Raw genomic sequence first — 21,200 nt, 5'->3', positions numbered from 1 at the left:
TCTGATACTGATTGGACAAAGTTTAGTTTGTTCAAATTAAACAAACACAAACTGTGTATAAAAGCAAACCTTTTTTTAATGCAGTGCTAGGAATTCAGCGCATTCCCAGCCAAGAAACATTTAAAACTAATTGTCCGATAACAAAAGCAAGCTCTTTCAAGGTTACAGAAGGCTGCCAAGAACAGAAGACTAATTACTGATTAAATATCCACCGATAGAAGTTTCAAAAACAAACTGAAGTAAGCAGGGCTTCAACTAGGACTATGAGTCTAAAGAAATTCTTTGCTTCCTGCAAAGAACACATCTCCAAGGGCTGGTTTTTATCCCTTATGGGAGGGGCAATCACCTCCCAGCCTTACTCCCCGGAGTCATCCTTGCTGCTTCAGATGCTCTTTCCTTCGAGCAACCCTGCATGCAGGTTCTCTTTGTCACTGCTGCCAGACTCCACAATCTCCGAAGACAGCATCCCACTCTCCGATAGTCCTGGCCCCATCCCTGCATCACACACAGGCCCCTTTGTCCGAGTCCTCACTATCAGAGACCTCTGCCGTCCTCACCTGCTGCCGGTGAACCACAACAGACTGCCATTTGTCAGAAATGGTGTAGGGTCTCCCGTTTGGGCATGGGGTTGGACTAGATGACCTACAAGGTCCCTTCCAACTCTGATTACCTGTTATCTGTTAAAATGGTTGTCATGCCTCTACATGGTCATGTGACTGCATGTTGGGCAGGTCAGCAGGTTGGTCTGTGGTCACATGACTGCGATGTGCAAGGTGTTTTGCTAGTTTTCAGCAAAAAAAAAAAAAAAAAACGGCCATTGAAATGAATGGGTTCACTTAACAACAGCTGTGTTGGGCTTAATAACCATTGTGAAAATGACCCGGAAATTACTTCCAATCATGTAGATGCTTTGATGTATGACCATAATGACTTATGACTGGATTTCTCATGATCAGAAGTCAAGGCCTACTTGTAGCTGAGGGTTTGATGTTTTTAGAAACCTAGTTGGCAAATGGGACGCCTTCTTCTAGATCAGTGTTTCTCAACCTTGGCCGTTTGAAGAGGTAGGGACTACAACTCCCAGAATGGCTGGAGAACTCTGGGAGTTGAAGTCCACAAGTCTTAAAGTTGCCAAGGTTGGAGACCCCTGTACTAAACCACAAATAACAATTTAGTGTACTTATCCAACTGCCCAGGTTCCCATAGCAAAGGGAACCACCCTGACTAGGCGGATACAACACAACAGAACCACAAATTAGTCACCCCTGTTTGGGACCACGATGTTATACAAATTAAGCTGAACTAGGCCCCTGATAGTATTTTGTGGGGCTGTCATGACGCACGCTGAACTTGGTGACTAAAGCCACCGACTCTGCGAAGTTTCAAAAGACATGAATCATAAACAGTTCAAACAGGCTGGTTCCACATTGATCCTTTAAGACACCACAAACATTGTGCGGGTTTTAATAGGAGGTCTTGCAACAATTCATTTAATGACTTGTTTGAAGTTACAACAGAACCGAAAAAAAGTGACACAACCATTTTTCACATAACCTTTGTAGCGTCCCCAGGGTCACGTGATCAAAATTCAGCTGCTTTACAACGGATTCATATTTATGACGGTGTGTGTGTGGGGAATCATGTGATTCCCCTTTTGCGACTTTCTGACAAGCAACGTCGATGGGGAAGCCAGATTCACTTCACAACCGTGTTACTAACTGAATGATTGCACCGATTCACTTAAAAACCGTGTCAAGAAAGATGGTAAAATGGGCCCAAAGTCCCTTGACAACTATCTCATTTAATGACAGAAATTTTGTGCTCCATTGTGGTCATAAGTCAAGGAGTACCTGAACCTCTGGCCATGTGGATATCTCCTTGCAGCAAATCTGAAAGACTGGCTGCTGAGAGGCAATAATGAATATGAATCAGAATCAGAGTCAGAATAGAGCTGGAAGGGACCATGGAGGTCTTCTAGTCCAGCCCCTTGCTCAAGCAGGAGATCCTACACCATTCTCCTACAACTGACTGTCCAGTCTCTTCTTCAAAACCTCCAGTGATGAAGCACCCACAACTTCTGAAGGCAACTTCTGTTCCCCTGGCTAATTGTCCTCCCTGTTAGGAAGTTTCTCCTGAATTCCAGGTTGCTTCTCTCTTTGATTAGTTTCCATCCATTGTTAAGTCTCCTGCCCTCTTGTGCTCTGGAAAATAAATTGACTCCCTCTTCTTTGTGGCAGCCTCTCAAATACTGGAATACTGCTATCTGTGGGACAGACATCACAGGTTAATTCTAGTCCATTTGGGGTTGACTAAGCTGGAGCTGGAATCCTGGACTTCATTACGGATAGATTTCCCAAAAAGACACAAATTGGAAAATCCCTCAAGAAAGGTCGGAGAAATTGTAGGGGCATCTGGAAAACGTCTCTTCTGTGCATGGAACAAAAAAGAGAGGAAATCTGTTTTCTAAGCAAAGAAGGGAAAGTTTGATAGCTGTCCTCAAAGAGAATAGAATAGAGAATAGAATAGAATAGAATAGAATAGAATAGAATAGAATAGAATAGAATAGAATAGAATAGAATAGAATTCTTGATTGGCCAAGTGAGATTGGACACACAAGGAATTTGTCTTGGTGCAAATGCTCTCAGTGAACATAAAAGAAAAGATACATTCGTCAAGAGTCAAGAGTCATAAGGTCCAACACTTAATGATAGTCATAGGGTACAATAAGCAATCAAATCATACTAGGAAAAGTCAATAAAAATACGATACAAGCAACAAAGTTACAGCCATATAATCATAAGCGGGAGGAGATGGGTGAAAGGAAGGATGAGAGGATTAATAGTAATAGTAATGCAGAATTAGTAAATAGTTGGACAGTGTTGAGGGAATTATTTGTTTAGCAGAGTGATGGCGTTCGGAGGAAAACTGTCCTTGTGTCTAGTTGTTCTGGTGTGCAGGGCTCTATAGCGTCGTTTTGAGGGAAGGAGTTGAAACAGCTTATGTCCGGGATGTGAGGGGTCTGTAATATATTTATTTACTTATCAAATTTCTAGGCCAGGGTTTCCTAACCTTGGCCATTTTAAGATGGGTGGACTTCAATTCCCAGAATAGCCCAGTGGGAGCTGAAGCCCATCCATCTTAAAATGGTTAAGGTTGAGAAACATTTTTCTGGCCTAATGGGAAGGGGGACATCAACCTCTAGAGATGCCGTTCCAGAGAACAAGGCCTCCCTCTTGGATGCTACCGGATGAGGTGAGTTAATTTACGGGACCAGAAGAGAGCTAACTTGGTTGTATCTTACATGGTCGACAAAACCCATGAACATTCCTGTGATAATTCATAGTACAAGTTGACTTACAACCATTCATTTAGTGACCGTTCAAACTTACAACGGTACTAAAAAAAGTGACTTGTGACCATTTCTCACACGACTGTTGCAACATCCCCATGGTCACGTGATCAACATTCGGAGGCTTGGCAACTGGCATGGTTTTATGATGGTTGAAATGTCCAAGGGTCGTTTGATCACCTTTTCCAACCTTCTGACAAGCAAAGTCAATGGGGAAGCCAGATTCACTTTACAACCATGTGTCTAACGTAACAACTGCAGTGATTCACCCCAAAGGTGCTTTTTCAAGAGACAACTGGACTTTTTGGTTTTTCTTTGAAGACATTTCACTTCTCATCCAAGAAGCTTCTCCAGCTCTGAGGGAAAGTCCAGTTGCCTCTTGACAAAGCACCTTTGGGACAACCATGACCTGGATGACTGAGAATCTCCATAGACATGCACTGATTCACTTAACAACTGTGGCAAGAAAGGCTGCACAATAGGGCAAAACTTACTTAGCAACAAAAATTCAGGGCTCAGTTGTGGTCTTAAGCACTGGAGAAAGTCTGTATGATTTTTGATAGGAATCAAAAACAAATAGAATAGAATAGAATAGAATAGAATAGAATAGGGAATAAGGAATAGAATAGAATAGGGAACAAGGAATAGAATAGAATAGAATAGAATAGAATAGAATAGAATAGAATAGAATAGAATAGGGAATAAGGAATAAGGAATAGAATAGAATAGAATAGGGAATAAGGAATAAGGAATAAGGAATAAGGAATAAGGAATAGAATAGAATAGAATAGAATAGAATAGAATAGAATAGAATAGAATAGAATAGAATAAGGAATAGAATAAGGAATAAGGAATAGAATAGAATAGAATAGAATAGAATAGAATAGAATAGAATAACAGAGTTGGAAGGGACCTTGGAGGTCTTCTAGTCCAACCCCCTGCCTAGGCAGGAAACCCCACACCACTTCAGACAAATGGTTTTCCAACATCTTTTTTAAAACTTTCCAGTGTTGCAGCATTCACAACTTCTGGAGGCAAATTGTTCCACTGATTAATTGCTCTAACTGTCAGGAAGTTTCTCCATAGTTCTAAGTTGCTTCTCTCCTTGATTAGTTTCCATCCATTGCTTCTTTTTCTTGCCTTCTGGTGCTTTGCAGAATAGCTTGACTCCCTCTTCTTTGGGGCAGCCCCTGAGATACTAGAAGACTGCTATCATGTCTCCCCTAGTCCTTCTTTTCATTAGACTAGATATACTCAGTTCCTGCAACTGTTCTTCATATGTTTTAGCCTCCAGTCCCCTAATCCTCTTTGTTGCTCTTCTCTGCACTCTTTCTAGAGTCTCAACATATTTTCTACATCGTGGTGACCAAACCTGGATGCAGGATTCCAAGTGTGGCCTTACTAAGGCCTTACAAAGTGGCATTAACACTTCAAGTGATCTTGATTCTATCCCTCTGTTTATGCAGCCTAGAACTGTGTTGGCTTTTTTGGCAGCTGCTGCACACGGCTGACTCATATTTAAATGGCTGTCCACTAGGACTCCAAGATCTCTCTCACAGTTACTACTATTGAGCAAAGTAGTACCTGTGCCTTCAATTTTTCTTGCCTAAATGTAGAACCTTACTTTTTTCACCACTGAATTTCATTTTGTTAGATAGAGCCCAATGTTCAAGTCTGTCAAGATCCTTGAGGGCATGTCATTCATCAATTAAAAATTTGGAGCTTGGAGAGCAGATGACAGACAGCCGCCATTCCTTGCCTTGAAAATTTGCCAACCAGCGAAAATAAAAATTGCCCAGGTTCACATATTGGACTAATCAATGGCTTGTTAACCCTGATTGGTCGATTGACCTACAACGATCGGCATTAACGCAGAATGCTAAGTTTTGTTTGCATTTTTTTTAAAAAATGAGTGGAACAACTTGTCTCCAGAAGTTGTAATTGCTCCAACACTCGAAGTTTTTAAGAAGAGAATGGACAACCATTTGTCTGAAATGGTGTAGGGTTTCCTGCCTAATCATCCATCCCTGATGTGCTTGTTTTTTTCAGCAGACTTGGAAAAACAATTATTAGACCGTTATGCTTGCCTCCTGGGCGTGTGGGTTAAAGCCATTTCCCTGTTTGGTAAGAATCAGTGGAGGGGCCTCCCTCATCCTCTTGTTTTCGCCTTCCTGGCAGCCTGGCTTAATTAGATAAAAAACCCAGGAGCAAAATTGCTGTCGTGCAAACCTCAGAATGTTGGAAGACTGTGGAGATTTCTCTCCCGGCAAATAGAAAAACAGCTCACAAAATGTTTCTTCTTCTTCTTCTTCTTCTTCTTCTTCTTCTCTTCTTCTCTTCTTCTTCTTCTTCTTCTTCTTCTTCTTCTTCTTCTTCTTCTTCTTCTTCTTCTTCTTCTTCTTCTCCTCTTCTCTCCTCCTCCCTCCTCTTCTTCTTCTTCTTCTTCTCCCCTCCTTCCCCTCCTTCCTCCTCCCTTCCTTCCTCTTCTTCTTCTTCTTCTCTTCTTCTTCTTCTTCTTCTTCTTCTTCTTCTTCTTCTTCTTCTTCTTCTTCTTCTTCTTCTCTTCTTCTTCTTCTTCTTCTTCTTCTTCTTCTTCTTCTTCTTCTTCTTCTTCTCTCCTCCTCCTCCCCCCTCCTCCTCCTCCTCCTCCTCCCTCCTCCTCCTCCTCCTCCTCCTCCTCCTCCTCCTCCTCCTCCTCCTCTTCTTCTTCTTCTCTTCTTCTTCTTCTTCTTCTCCTTCTTCACTTTGTGTAGAGGAGCCTGCAGAGGTGAGGGGTCCTTGGTGATCTCTGAGCACAGTTGTTTTCTTGGAGACCCAAAAGTGCTTTTTCAGGTGGCAACTGGACTTTTCTTGTTTTTTCTTCTAAGGCGTTCCGCTTCTCATCCAAGACGTTTCTTCAGTGGGGAATGGAAGGATTTATATTCCTTGCAGACAGCTGGTTGTTTGCATCCTTTCAGAGAGCCGTTGAGGCCACTTGGAGGTTTATCTGTGTCCTTAGGGTTGCCTGAGTGGTGCAAATGTTCCTGTAGTCTGCAATTTTTTCTCCAGAAATCCTTCCATTCCCCACCATCCAGTCAGAGCTGAAGAAGCTTCTTGGATGAGAAGTGAAACGTCTTCAAAGAAAAAAAACAAGATTCTCCATAGATTTTTTTTCCTTGCAGACGTTTCACGACCCAAACTAGGCAACATCGTCAGGGTTAGTAACTGATGATGTTACCTAGTTTGGGTTGTGAAACATCTGCAAGCAAACAACCAGGCTGAAAGAACACCAAGGACCCTCTCATTTCAACATTGCACTGCAAATATTCTCCTTTTTTTGGGATTGCAAAGGTTTTCACCCAAGAGGTGGAACCAAGCAGATCAGAGGTCCAGCTTCCAGTGACTTGCCATGTTAACATGTAAACAGGCCTTTCCGGGAAAACTAAAATGGTCCCAGGGGAACTTAAAAAGAGATTGGGCAAGGCTGGGAAATTCAAAATTGCTTGACCGGAAAATAGCTCTGTTTCCAGGCTTCTGTTTCTACAGGGGCAGCTGACATCTTACCTAAAATTATTCCAGCTTAGTAGTTGGAAAAACATTAAGGACTAGAAACCTGCATTTGAGAAAGAGCCCAGAGTTGAACTTTGAACCGAAAGAGGAGACTGGGCTTCATCACCTTCTACAACTATCTTACCCTGCCACAGATCTAAATGGCTCTGCCCCATAATTTTCTGGGTATTCGCTCTTTTATTTTTTTATTTTTTAACTGGGGGTGCTGTCACACCAACCTTTGAGGCGTGGGGAACATCTAGAAGATTTCATTCTAGGAAGAACTAATGGCTAATGTCTCTAGGAAACCACTTGCAACAGAAGTCTCCTTTCCCCTGGTTTTAATTGCGCTTGCCTCATTTCCACTCTCCCTCCGGAATGGTAGAGACAGTCCCAGAGCATGAGGTCCCAGGGGGAAGACAGAGTTGTGGAAAGAGTTGCGAAATGCAAAGGTTACGGGGTGGGGGGTGGGGAAGGCCTTATGTGGCAGCGTCATAAAAGGAAAAATGCAGAAGGAGGAGAAGAGGGGAGGGAGGAGGAGGGAGGGGGAAGAAGGAGAAAGAGGAAAGGAGGAGGAAGGGGAGGAAGAGAAGGAAAAGGAGAGGAACAGAAAGAGAAAAGGAAGAGGAGGAGGAAAAGGAGTGGAGGGGGAGAAAAGAAGGGGAAGAGAAGAAGGAAAAGGAGAGGGAGGAGAAGGAAAGGGAGAGGAGGTGGAGGAGGAAGAGGGGAGGAGAAAAAGGAGAGGAAGAAAGAAACCTAGTAGAAGGATAAAGAGAAAGAGAGGGAGGAGGAAGAGGGGAGAAGGAAAAGGAAGAGGGGAGGAGGAAGAGAAGAAGAAAAAGGAGAGGGGGAGGGAAAAAGAAGGGGGAGGAGAAGGAAAGGGAAAGGAAGTGGAGGAGGAAGAGGAAAAGGAGGAGGAAAGGGGGAGGAGAAAAAGGAAAGGAGAGGGAGGAGGAGGAATCAGAGTAGAAGGAGAAGAGGAGAGGGGGGAGGAGGAAGAAAAACAGGAGGAAGCGAAAGAGAAGAAGTGGGGGAGGAGAAGAAGGAAACAGAAGAGAGGAGGAGGAGGAGGTAGTCCAGGGCAACTATCACTTTCCAGTAGTGTGCCTGTCACCATTGGTTCTAATGGAGAAAAAGAAAGAAGTAGCAGCAGGAAGCTATTTCTCCAGCAGAGTGGTCAGTTGAATAGAAGACATTGATATTTAGAAAAGGACAACAGGGGAACATATTTTTTCTGAAATCATCACCTTTGTCTGCTGCAAGAAGAAACCACTTGGCCCATGGTATGGTGACTGCTAGCAGGTTCCATGCTATTTTTCTGAAGCATCTAGGCTGGCTGGAGAATTCTGGGAGTTGAAGTCCACAAGTCTTAAAGACCCACCAGATGTTCTGGAGCCAGCTTGGGCTACTGGTGGGTAACGTGGACCCGGAGGGAAAGGATGGGCAGGAATCCATCAGTTGCTGCCCTGGAATTACCCCACATAAGCAATTTAAGAGCAACAATTTTGCTCATCCAAACAGGATACTGTAGTATTGACAACGCAATATTAAGCACAATGTGAGGACCGGTGGAAAGTATATTTACTTGGCTTCAAGGAAGATCCCAAGAGGGGCTTTAATTTCAGCGGATCAAGTGCGAGAATGAATCACAGACTTCCATTTTGAGTCCAAGCCAAAATCCAATGCTCCCATTTCCAACATTAGTTGGAAATTACAAATATATTGGAAATTAGAGTTAGTTTGGTCCGGTGTCTAAGGCTCCAATCCAGGTTAGAAACTAGGTGATTGAGTTCTAGTCCTGTCTTAGGCATGATAGCCGGCTGGGTATCTTTGGGCCAATCACTAAGAGATGGTGAGTTCTGGTCCCACCTAGTTGGACCATAAGGCTGACTGCCAAAGAATGGAGGCCTTTGAACTATGGTGCTGGAGAAGACTCCTAAAGTCCCTTGGACTGCAAGGCGATCAAACCGATCAGCCCCAGAGATCAACCCTGACTGCTTTTTAGAAGGCCAGATCCTGAAGATGAAACTCAAAGGCCATCTAATGAGAAGGAAGGACTCCCTGGAGAAGAGGCTCATGCTGAGAACAATTGAGGGCAATAGAAGAAGGGGACGACAGAGAATGAGGTGGCTGGAGGGAGTTCACTGAGGGAGTCGGCGTGAGCTTAAATGGACTCCAGAGGATGGTAGAGGACAGGAAGGCCTGGAGGAACACTGTCCATGGGGTCACGACGGGTTGGACACGACTTCGCAACTAACTACAAGAAGTCCCACCTTAGGCACAAAAGCCAGCTGAGTAACTGTACCATCATTTTCTCTCAACCCAACTCATCTCAAAGGGCTGTTGTGGGGAAAATTGAAGGTTATTTTCACCACCTTGAGTTATTTATAAAAATAATAAAGGTGGGATGTAAAGAAATAAAAAACAAACATACATCATTGCTAGCTGAATCATCAGGGGGAAACTTGTAGAAAAGGAAATTTGTTTCCAGATCACATATGCTTTCCTTATCATATGCAGAGCCTTGGGGAGAAAATTGGAAATGAGGCACAATTGCCTCAAACACGCTTATGTTTGCATGTTTGTGAACAAACCAAACCACAGAAAAACAACTGGAGTTAAAAATGGTTTTTCCTTCGCTTTCATAGAGTTTTGATTCCAAAACGAAAGAGAATCATTTAGTCTACAACCCATGTGTGGCTCAAGCAATCTTTATTTTGTGTTTATTATTTTTTAAACCATTTTAAAAGTTTTTTTTAATACAGGTAACTTAAATGAGGTGATAAAACAAGTCTATGCGTTTTCCCCTTGCGCCCCCCCCAAACATTCTTTCAAATCACACATACAGGAGGACCTTTATTTATTTATTTTTAAATAATGCTTCTGAGATTCATTTTTGCTGTTACCTAAACGTTCAGCATGGGGTGAAAGAAAGCTAATCCCCCGAGGTGACAAATGGAAAAAAATTGGATGAATTAGGGAGGGGCAGGAAGTAAGGATAATATACACTCACACATCATACAAAAAAGTAGTACATTTAAATACACACTTTAAAAAAAACATTTTAAAAACCTTTTAAAAAAAATCCCGCTACAGCATCACATACAAAGGAAATTTCACATCTAGGGGAAAGAAAAGAGGAAGTGTAATGACACAATTTGACCAGAGGGGGCGTGGTTGCCCACTTCCCTTAGTTGGCAAGAAAGTTCCAGAAAGGGATGCAAATTTTGGGTGGCCTGAGGATGGGGAAAGTGAAGAGCTGGGCACTTGTCTTAAAATACAAGCAAAACATGAGATGAAGGGGTTACCCTGGATTTTTGCTAAACACAAGGTTGGGGCGACCAACAGAGAGAAATATAAATGGAGTCATTTGGAAGTTACAAGTACAAAGGAGAGGCGGCCATATCTTCAACCTGACTTCTAAGCATGAAATGCTGCCAAATCGTACCCAAACTCCAATGCAAAGTTTGCCCCCCTCTTAGAAGACCCTATCCTCCCCCCCCGAAGTTGAGTGGTGAACTGAAAACCAAGTTTAATCAAACTTAGCCAGAAGAGTTGACTAGTCTCTAATCACAAATCTCCATAGTTAACAGATGGAGGAAAACAAGAAGTTAACGGACACAGAACGGCACATAGTTTGAACAGGCAAGAATATTTCCACTGAGCTACAAAAAGTTTTGTGCATTTTCCCCCCCAAAAGGGGAAAACTGAGAATATTCCCAGCTTCAACCTCTCAAGGACTTTTCTTTTGAGAACGCCTCTTGGTCTCAGCCTCGCTTTAAGGCACCAACCACTGAAAAAGTTTATTTCAAGAGCAGGTGCAAATTTGGCACAAACTAAAGAGAAGACACGAGAGGGAAGATAGTGGAGTAATTGATAGGAAAACTTTTTTTAAAAAATGGCATTCGCTTCAGAGATTTATCCTGTTTTTGGTTATCCTTTTTTTAAAAGGGAGGGGGGAATTAACATTAGGTACTTAGTAGTGTTACAGGCAGAGGATGAAGCTAGCTAGCTATGGATGGAGATGTGTGTCTTTTTTCTACTGTACCACAACATCTCTCAGATTACCTGAACTATGGGAAAAGGTTTGCATAAAGAGATGGGAATGGTGGATAATCAAGAGAAAAATGATAAAAGGAAACAAAACCTTGCCTTGAATTCTCATCTTTCTCTTCAGCCTAGATGGATGGACGGACGGACCAAAAATGGCTTCGAAGTTTAAAGGAAGAGGCAATGGAAAACTTGTACTAGCTTCATCAATTGTGAAAAACGCAATCCAGCATCTTAAGAAGGGTAAGTGAGCCAACCGTGTTGGTCACAAGGCAAGTCAGGAATTGCCTATTTGCTCTTAGAGAGACAAAGTTATTGTAGCCTTCTCTTCTCATAAATCTAAGTTTACTGTAGGTTGGGGAACCTAGAAAGAAATTCATGGGAAATGTAGTCGTCAAAAATGATTTGTCAAAAGATCCAGCTATGAGTCACTGTTACAACCTCTGGCCTCATTTTCAGGGACAGCTGTGATATTATTTTTTTTATAAACATGTGTTTATATTCACATCACGACCCAGAGATGCTTAGCCATGGGCCCTCCTTGTTAGGTTTTCATAGAGATTTCAAAATTTCAAAAGCTGGATCTATGCATGATCCCAAGTTATTCTCCACACAGTTTTTTCTTTGAAACTCAAAACATCTCACACATACACAAACACACACATATCCACAAACGTACTTGTGGTTGCTAGGTCTGCAAAGAAGAATGAGAACTAATTTCTACTGCTTTATGAAAAATTACTGGCTCAGATCATTGTCTATCAGCAACTAAAAAAAACCCCAACACCCTAGCATTTAAATTTCCAGAGATTACTTTTGTGTCCCTTAATTAAAACAACAACACACAAACCCATTTTTTTTAAGTGGATGAGAACAAGGACTTGGTCTCTGTAACCAGAGGGTGTAGTTTGGACTTCTGTGTGTACATGCCGTGGCAAAATGGCCTCTGAGCATGGACAGAAAGCCTGGCTCTTCTCATGGAGGACATGGGAGGCAGGATCAAAGATTGCAGGCCATTTTGTAGGGGCTAAAAAGAGAAAACCCTCTCAGCAGCTACCCAACATGGATGAGGTAAATCCAAAAGGGGACCAGGTGAGAATTCTGCCACAGGGAGAACCAAGGGATGAATTTTGTGTGCAGTTGGCAAAAACAGAATTAGCACAAACTTTTTTTTTTTAAAAAAACCACCTTTCTAGCTGTCCAATGGTAGGTTTTAAATCTTACTCCCCGTCAGCCTAGCTCGTAACATACTTTGTTGGTTCTTTAAAACAAAAAACAAAAAAAAACCAGGCGAGATCAGACCCCCTCTTACATTTAATGCACAGGAAAAAACCCTGCAGTATCTTGCATTCATGTTGTACAATGTGAAGAGAGGAAGCCCTCAAACAGCAGGCATACAGTATTCCTTTAGCCTGGGTCGCCCACTCCATATCCCCTTCTCACTCCTCCATCGATTGAGAACACACACACCTCCCCAAAATTTGGGGGGTCTCGTTCTCCCAGGTTTGTTCTCCTTGGAAGTGAGTAGGGGAGAGCAGTGGGGTCTTAAGGGGAGATTGGACAAGTCAAGAATAACTCAGAAATGCTACATATCCAGGAAGGGAAAGAGACACACACAGATAGACGTGTGCGCGCACGCACACACACACACCAAGCATACACCCTCATTTCTCTTCTTCTTTTTTTTCTTTTTTGACCCACCCACCCTCCGTTGGGGCCCTCCCTTAAGTCTGAAGAATGCACAGCGCTTCCCGTTACACAAAAGTCACCCAAATAAAAAATAATAATTATTATTTTGTTTTTTAAAAAAGGAGGAAGCGTTCAGAGACAACCCTGCCTCCAGTTTCAAACACACACACACCCCTTTGTCAATGCTTGGGTGGGGAGGAAGCAGCTTTTCAGCCCACGCAAACCGTTGGTGGGTTCGCCCCTTCCGCTTTGGCCCTCCGATCCCCAATGATAAAATAAAATTAGGAAGCCAGAACGTTAAAGTCTTCGTCTCTCTCTCTCTCTCTCTCTCTTTCCGTTCAATCGATGATCGGGTTCGGCTTTTCCCTCTACACGTTTTTTTTTTTCCCTAAGGCAGCCATTGAAGATTCTTCTCTCCGAAATCAAAGTCAGCCCCCCCGCCCCCCCCGAAAAAGTGTGTTTGCCATTTTGCTTTCCGAATTGTCTCTCATTTGCCTGCTTTGCCCCCCCAAGCTGTTTCAGTTCTTAAAATAAAAGCAGAACAGTTTTTTTTTTTGTTGAAAATAGAAAATACTGTTCCAAGGCTGGGCTGATCCATTTCGGTGCAGCTGAAGACGAGGTCCACTCAACGCAATCCACATCAATCCAGTCTTGTGTTAGAATCAAGCACCCAAAAACTTTGCTCTCACGGACCCAAAAAATGTATTATTATTATTATTATTAATAATTATTACTAAATGGTCTTTCAGTTCTTTTTTTTTTTCCCAACACTCCCTTGCCCCACCCTGCCCACCCCAAAAGATGCCATTTCCCCTACCCAAGGTTTATTATTTTTTATGCTACGACAAATTCGGATTTCATGTCCGCTTTGACTTCGGGTTTCCAAACTGAATCTTCGAAGTCCAGATCAAGGCTGCCTTCGCTGGAAACGCTGCTGTTGCTGCTGGTGCGGCTGGACTTTCGATTGGGCAGCCAGTGGTAAGGGGCTCGCGCGTCCCGCCTCGCCTTCCGGCGCAGCCTTTTTTGCTGCATCAAAAGCTGCAGGCGTTCCACTTTGCAACGGGTGGCACGGTTCTCCGTCTGCCGCAAGCGGTCACCTAAAAGCAGGACGACACAGAGAAATGAAGGTTGTTAAAGGAAGAGTTGAGATGAAATCCGGTTGCTCACTCACTGTTCTTTTCAGGACTGACAAAAAAATAATAATTATTGACTATACTTAGTCCTTGACTTACAACCATTTGTTTAGTGTCCGTTCAAAATTACAACGGCACTTCTTTGGCTTATGACTTGATTCATACTTACGACCATCATAAACAGGGCCACACTATTAGAATTTGGGTCCTGGGCAACCAGTCTGTATTTATGAGAGTTGAAACATCCTGGGGTTGGGTGTGTGTGTGTGTGTGTGTGTGTGTGACATGATCACTGTTTGCGACTTTCCCAGCCAGCTTCTGACAAAGTTAATGAGGGAAGCTGGATTTGTTTAATGACGGTGTGATTCATTTAACAGCTGTGGCAAAAGAAGTTGTTAAAAAAAATCGGAGGTGGCTCACTTAAGAATTGCTTTGCTTAGCAATGTGGTTCTAACTGTGTTCATAAGTTGAGGACTTCCTACATGTGTCATCAAGGCAGTGTCAGCTCCTAGCTAGACCTGACCCAGGGCGACTTGTTCCCAGCTTTGCCTTTCTGGTGCCTCAATGGTGCATTCCCCCAGCCCGGACCAAGTTCATTCACCACGGGGTTCACATCAGGAAGTAAAATATTCTTGATTTCAGTCATCCTCTCTCATTGCCCAAGGAATAGAAACCACCCACAGGAAGAAAAAAAAAGTTTTTCTTCCTGTACTCCAGGTGTCTTCCAGGTGTCCTTTGGAGGGGAGAAGATATGAAATATTTCCCTTGTCAGTTCTAAACTTTTGTTCTCACATCAACCCAGCCACGTAGGTTAGCTGTTGGCCTGATCTTCCAGTAAACATCACTTTGACGCACTGATGATGCTACCTAATTTGGCTAATGAAATGAGAGCACCAAGGACTCCTCATTTCAACCCTGAGCTCCAAATATTCTTTTTTTTTATTGAAAAGCTCACTTTCCCTAACTGTCCTGACCCCAGATACGACTCAAAGGCGAGCAGACGAAGGATGCAGTTTAGAAAGGTTGCAAAACTTTAAAAGGCTACGCCTTGTGTCAATGGCCTGGGAGGCAGGGTGAAGAGGTGCTGCCTAGGGGGATGGTCAAATAAGAGAGGGCTTAGCGCGCAGCTATATCATTTTAGGGCAGAGAAAGAAACTCAGGTAGGTTAGTTTTTCAGGTTGTAAAGGAGACGGAGGGAAAATTGTACTTTCAAATGTGCAAAGATTCTGTTCATGATTCAATAAAGGAGAATTAGCTTATCCTGGTCGTATTTTCTGTCTGGTCTTCCTTGAGAATTCTTCACCTATCCACACTGCCTTGCCCTGTATGCAGGCAGCTATTTAAAATTGCCGGAGGAAAGAAGCGGTAGCTACGTTGCTTAAGCTTGGGACTTGTTTAACCCAGTGCAAAAGCACTCAGTGGAACTCCTTGCCACAAGACACAGGAATAATCCTAGTTTAGTAAGGCTGATCCCCAGGGAAGAAGCCCACAGCTAACCCATGTGGTACGTGTAGCAACAGCTAAATAAATAACAAGCAAAATAAATAAAAAGTACAAAACGCCCTTCCTCTAACTACTTGTTGTCCTCATCTTACAACCATTCGTTTAGTGACCATTCAAAGTTACAAGGGCACTGAAGAAAGGGACTTAGAGCTAGTCCTCACACTTATGACCATCACAACATCCCCACAGTCGCATGATCAAAATTCATTTTCTCCTTCCAACAACAATTAGGGGAAATTAGATCTGCTTAACCACTGTGTAATTCACTTAACAATTGCAGTGATTTGCTTAACCACCTTGGCAAAAAAAATAAAAAAAAGGACATCAAATTGGGTGTGACTCCTTAGTAACAGAAATTCTGGCTCCAATGGTGGTTGTAAGTTGAGGAGAGACTACATGCATCAACTGCTGGAGGAGAGTTACAAAAATTTGATTATTTTTTTTTGCTTTCGGCTCCCCTCCTTGCCAGCTTCACAAGCCGATCTCGGCTGGCCACTTCCCCTCCTGGATAACTAAATTAAAACCAGGCCACTTTCTTCCTCAGGGCCTGGTCTGTCATGTGAGATTCCCCTCCCAGGCAACTCAAAAGGCCCACTAGGCCTTTCAGCCATTTAGGTCACTGTCTCCATAGCAACAGAGTCAGGATGCTGAAACAGCAGGTAAACAATGGTGCTGGGCATTCATTCCGACCCTTTCCCAGGTTTAGATGGCTTCGCTCTTTAAAAGAAAACCAAAGTCACTCCAACTCCTAGCTTCTGAGACAAGGGGATGCTTTTGGGAAAGAAAATTCCTCCTCCTCTTCTTCTTCGTCTCCTCGCTTCAGCAGCCCGTGGGTGGGTGAACAATTGAACGCTTACACAAAGGAGACAGAAAAAAAGTGGAGCCCACTCAAACAACACTTGGACATGGACTTTTCTTTCCCAGGGTCTCCTGTGTCAATATATAATTTTTGAAAGTGGGAGTTTAAGGCAGAAAGGAGAAGGTTTTGCTAAAACGCTGAAACCAGAAATAAGAGGCCACTGCTCCTTATTCTGCCATTATAAGTAGCCTTCGACAAGAGTTTGTTTAGTGACCATTCAAAGTTACAACAGCACTAAAAAGAAAAGTGATTTATGGCTTTTTCTTTTTTTTACATTTAAGACCAGGGGTTCCCAACCTTGGCAACTTTAAGACTTGTGGACTTCAACTCCCAGAGTTCCTCAGCCAGCCATTATTAGCTTTGCTGGCTGAGGAATTCTGGGAGTTGAAGTCTACAAGTCTTAAAGTTGCCAAGGTTGGAGACCTCTGCTTAAGACCATGGCAGCGACCTCATGGTCATGTGATCAAAATTCAGACACTTGGCAACCGACTCATAGTTATGACGGTTGCGGTGTCATGTGATCCACCTTTTGTGACCTTCTGACAAGCAAAGTCAACGGGGAAGGCGGATTCACTCAACAACCTTGTGGCTATCTTAAACAACCGCAATGATTCACTTAACAACTGTGGCACGAAAGGCCGCAAAATGGGGTGAAACTCACCACAGACATTTTGGAATCAATCGTGGTTGTTAAGTCAAGGGCTACCTGAATTTAAACCTCAGTGTTGCTTAAAAGCTGAGACCTGAAGCCACAGAGCACCCTTCTTCTTCTTTTTTTTTATTCTGCCCTTATTTAAAACCTTGTTTTGTCTCCCCAGAGGGACAGTGAGAAAGTAAGGTCAGAATGTGACGGGCCCTGGAATCAGGACAAAGGAGGAAAACACGCATGTGAGGACGGCCACGCTTATGCCAGCTTTGGAAGGCCCGAAAAGTAGCCAAGCGTATTAAGAATTAACTAGCTGATCGCATGCCCTAAAGCGTAGAAAAGGGCATTTTTAATCTGCACCGGTGACAGGCAGGACAGAAGCTGAAGGCGGCATTTATTTTGGAGGAATTCACCCAAAGAGACCACAAAGTGTGCAAACGCCCCCAGAGAGAAAAAACTTGACTTGGTGGACAGGCTGAGGAAAATAGTGGGATGGGGGTGGAAGAGAAGAGGGGATTCATTCTCTCTCCACTGACATTTTAATTCAGGGGTGGGGGAAACAATGGCTCTTCATGACTTGTGGACTTCAAGTCCCAGAATTCCTGAGCCAGTTACGCTATGCTAGGCCAGCTCAGGGATTCTGGGGATTGAAGTCTATAAGTCATAAAGGGGCCATCGTTCCCCACACCTCTGCTTTCATTGGATCACTTTTTTTTTCCTCCCCCAAGAAACTCTAGGACTAGATCTCTAATTTCCTTTGGCGTCTGCCACAAGCCTGCAAGGTAGACCAGGATGAGATTCTGCCAGAACTCAAGGTCCCACCGTTTTATGGTGGACAGGAGGATTTAAATTGGGATCCCCTCAGTCTTAATCTGGCCCTGTCATATAGTGTTCCCAAAATGGGCTTCTGCTAGGGGAGTGGACTTCAACTCCCAGAATTCTCAGCCATGACCCATCTGACTGGAGCCCAAGCATCTGAGTGGTTAGGTTGGGAAACACTGTCGCATCCCCAGGAATTGGGAAACTGAGACAATGCTACCAGTCCTTTTGCTTTACAAAATCCGTACAAAATAGAGTAACAGCAGCAACAGCAATATTCAAATATCTAGATTGCAAGTGCCCCAAACTACGATTCCCATCATGCTTTTGAACACGAAAGTAGGGCCCCTACGCACATGTAAGCCAACAACCCTCAAATCCGATCGATCAGTTGAACTTAACTGAATTCAAATTCAAATCTTTATTATAGCCGAAGATCAGGGTAAAGTTGAGCCAATGGTTAGAAACCATCCCCCCAAAAAAGATTAAAAAACCAGCATAATCTGGGAAACAAATTCATCAGTGACTACTTGCCTCTAGAAGTTGTGGGTGCTCCAACCCTGGAGGTTTTTAAGAAGAGATTGGACACCCATTTGTCCGAAATGGTATGGGATTTCCTAGTACAGCAGGGGGTTGGACTAGAAGACCTCCAAGCTCCCTTCCAACTCTGATATTCTGAGAGAAAACGGACTCTTTTCCCGACTTGAAATAACCCTGACCAGCTCAGATTCTCAGAACTGCTACAAAACCTTCCCACCAGTCTTCCCGCAGATACAGCCCTCCCCCCAAATCAACCTCCCCCTCATTGGGCCAGGCCCTTCTCCTCTTTGCCAAATCTCTTTGTACAGCCATTCCAAACATTTTTACCCTCTGTCCTCTCAAGTAAGCAGAAAAGCATTCCAAGGCCTTTGCACACCACTGGGTGCAATCGTCTCTTTTCTGAGAAGACCATTCCCCCCCCCCATCCCTCAGTGTGCAAAACAAATGGATGACACACAGATAACACACCGATTCGTGCGTTATTCCTTTGCCTGTTCCTTCAATCTCTCCTCTGCCTATTGCAGGATTTGGGTACCGATCCAAAGATCCTCTCTGTTGCATTTCTCCAACTCATCTCACCAGAGGCCTAACGTAACAACTGCATCCCTTAGCGGCGGAAGATCTGGTCCCAACTGGGTCGAGGGCCGCATGTAGTTTATTGAAGCAGAACTGGGGAATGTCTGGCAATTGGGGGGGGGGAGGGGTGAGAAAGCCTGTGGATTTGGGGTTCCCCAAAGCCTCCGTATTGCTGTAATGCAGAGGTCCCCAAACTTGGCAACTTTAAGACTTGTGGACTTCAACTCCCAGAGGTCTCCATCTCTCACACCTCCTGGAAAGGAAAATGAATCCTTGAGAAGAGAGGTAGGTGGAGGGGCCTGAGTTTGCCTGGGGAAAAAATTAAATGCCGGAAGGGATGAAAATTAGCTATATTTGAGGGAGGGAGGGAGGGAGGGAGGAAATAAATCACGTTTGGATGTCAACAAGTTATAGGGTCACTGTCTCCTTTCTTACCAAGTAAATATCTAACTGGGAAATGTTAACTTTCCCCTTTTTGAAAGCAACCCAGGCTGATGATTGGCACTCAACCCCTTTCTTTTTTGGCAGTCAAAATATTTTCAGAATGGCTGAAGGGCACCGCACTCTGCCTATGCTCAGAGAGGGCCTCTTCCGCACACTTACTTTACTGGTAGGGATGGCAGCACTCCCAACTATACCAGTAAACGAGGCAAAAGAAGGTGGAAGGGTTGTTGTTGTTTTTTTAAAAAAAAGAACAAGAAAGGGGTCTTTGTGCCCTTAATTTGCACCTATGAAAAATGTGACTTGCCCCAGGGACTGACCCTTCCCTCTCCCGCCCAATAGAATGAAGGGAGCGGGAATAGGGCTCTCCCCTACCCCCACCCCAAAACTGGTTCTGCATCTCTCCCACTTAGCTGTAGACAACTGCCCAAACAGTGTGTGTGTGTGTGTGTTACAAAGTGCTCACTCAATGCCGCATTTGTGATTTCAAAACCTCCCTTCTCTAGTTTCTCCCTTGCTTCTTTCCATCCCCTTCCCCATTCATTCTGGGGCCCTTTGTTTGGGGAAGAGAAAAATATTGTGTGTGTGTGTGTGTACACATGTACCAATGCTGTGGGAGGGGCGGGGGACAGATAGGAACCAGAGACCAAGCAGCATTCGAGATGCCAGGGCAGAAACAGCAAAGGAAGCATGCAACACAACCGCACTTCCTTTGCAATACACCCATTGAAAAATGTGGCTCCCCCTCCCACTTGCAAACCGTTTGCTTTTGGGGTTTCAGGCAGGTGGCATCTGCTGGCCCTCATCACCTGGGCCACCTCCCTCGTTGAGTTTTGCTTTTTAAAAAAAAAAAAAAAAAACTTGCTGTGCCAAGGAGCGCGCCTCGGTGGTTGCCAATCTCCCAGGCGTTGGGGGTGTGACGTTCTAACTCAGCCGATGTGTGTGTGTGTGCGCCTTTGGTGCATGAGAAGGGAAGGGGGAGGGAAAGAAAGGAAGGCTGTGAATTGCCAGAAAACGGGGAGGGAGGGAGGGAGGGAAGAAGAGATGGGAAGTGGAGGCTGCCAGTTTCCCTGGGGCAGCCTTGAAAGGCAGACAGCCTCCTCCGTGGCAGCCTTCGTAGGTTGGAATGACCCTGCCACGGGAACGGCAGAGCCGAGAAAGAGACGACACTAAGCCAGGTTCTGACGCAAGCGAGCAAGCAAGAGCGTTCGCCAGCTCCAGCTGGTTGCTCAAGCAGGGAGGAGGTTGGGAGGGGATCTCAAGATCTCTCCCTTGGCTTGACAAAAGGGTGAGCCAGACCAGATAACCTTGGAAACCAGCTGAGTGTTGCAACATCCAGCACAAGGCCAGATTCATGTGGGCAAGGGAAGGCGCACTGTGGGTTTCTCACCCAACCCCTTCTCCCTATGGAAGGAGGAGAGAGGGAGTCCATTTCCCAATTCTCTGAGTCCAGGCACAATGCAGGTAGTCCTTGACTTACAATCACAACTGGGACCAGAATTTCCACTGCTAAGCAAGTTCGTTGTTAAGTGAATCATCCTCGATTTTATGACCTTTGTTTGGCCACGTTTCTTTTGCTAAGTGAATCGCATGGTTATGGAGCAAACCTGGCTTCCCCCATTGACTCTCTTTATTGGAAGTGGGCTGGGAACCAATGTGCTGCAACAGCCATATAGACATGCTGGTTGCCAAGCAGCCAAAAGTTGATAATCTTGACGGCGAGGATTTCGCAACTGTCGTAAGTCCAAGGACTGGCCAGGTCACTTTTTTTTCAGTTGTAATTTTGAACGTTCATTAAAGGAATGGTTGCAAGCTGAGGACTATCTGTAGGGTTAAAGCATTGTTTCTCAGCCTGGGCCACTTTAAGAGGGATGGAGCAACTCCCAGAATTCCTCCGCCAGCCTCGTTTGCCGACTGGGGAATTCTGAGAATTGGAAGTCCGCACATCTTAAAAGTGGCCCAGAGGTTGAAGTGTTAAGTCAAGTTCACTGGTCTCTCTGTTATGGTTCATCCTGCTGGGTTCCTAATAGCTCCAAATATTTTTCTTGCTTTGGATAGCTACCCAAC

At 44.2% G+C, this 21,200-nt stretch overlaps 1 protein-coding gene and 1 long non-coding RNA gene across 4 annotated transcripts in view; one reads left to right on the top strand and one right to left on the bottom strand.

The window, feature by feature from the left end:
* Positions 1 to 21,200, top strand: part of LOC148133542 (uncharacterized) — a 726,392-nt gene that overhangs the window by 106,142 nt on the left and 599,050 nt on the right. The gene's annotated exons all lie outside the window — the stretch shown is intronic.
* MIDN (midnolin) overlaps positions 12,604 to 21,200 on the bottom strand; it is a 47,417-nt gene continuing 38,820 nt past the window's right edge. For all 3 annotated transcript variants that reach the window (XM_087952702.1, XM_087952704.1, XM_087952701.1), the window contains exon 8: positions 12,604 to 13,713. In XM_087952702.1, the coding sequence (XP_087808828.1) occupies positions 13,451 to 13,713 (263 nt within the window). In that variant the 3' untranslated portion in view covers positions 12,604 to 13,450. The remainder of the gene's footprint in view (positions 13,714 to 21,200) is intronic.

Source organism: Notechis scutatus, chromosome 1 (assembly GCF_049901735.1).
Source record: "Notechis scutatus isolate UNSWTSFEM ecotype Mainland chromosome 1, rNotScu1.2, whole genome shotgun sequence".
Classification (NCBI taxonomy): domain Eukaryota; kingdom Metazoa; phylum Chordata; class Lepidosauria; order Squamata; family Elapidae; genus Notechis; species Notechis scutatus.
This window is presented reverse-complemented; position numbering and strand designations above follow the sequence as displayed.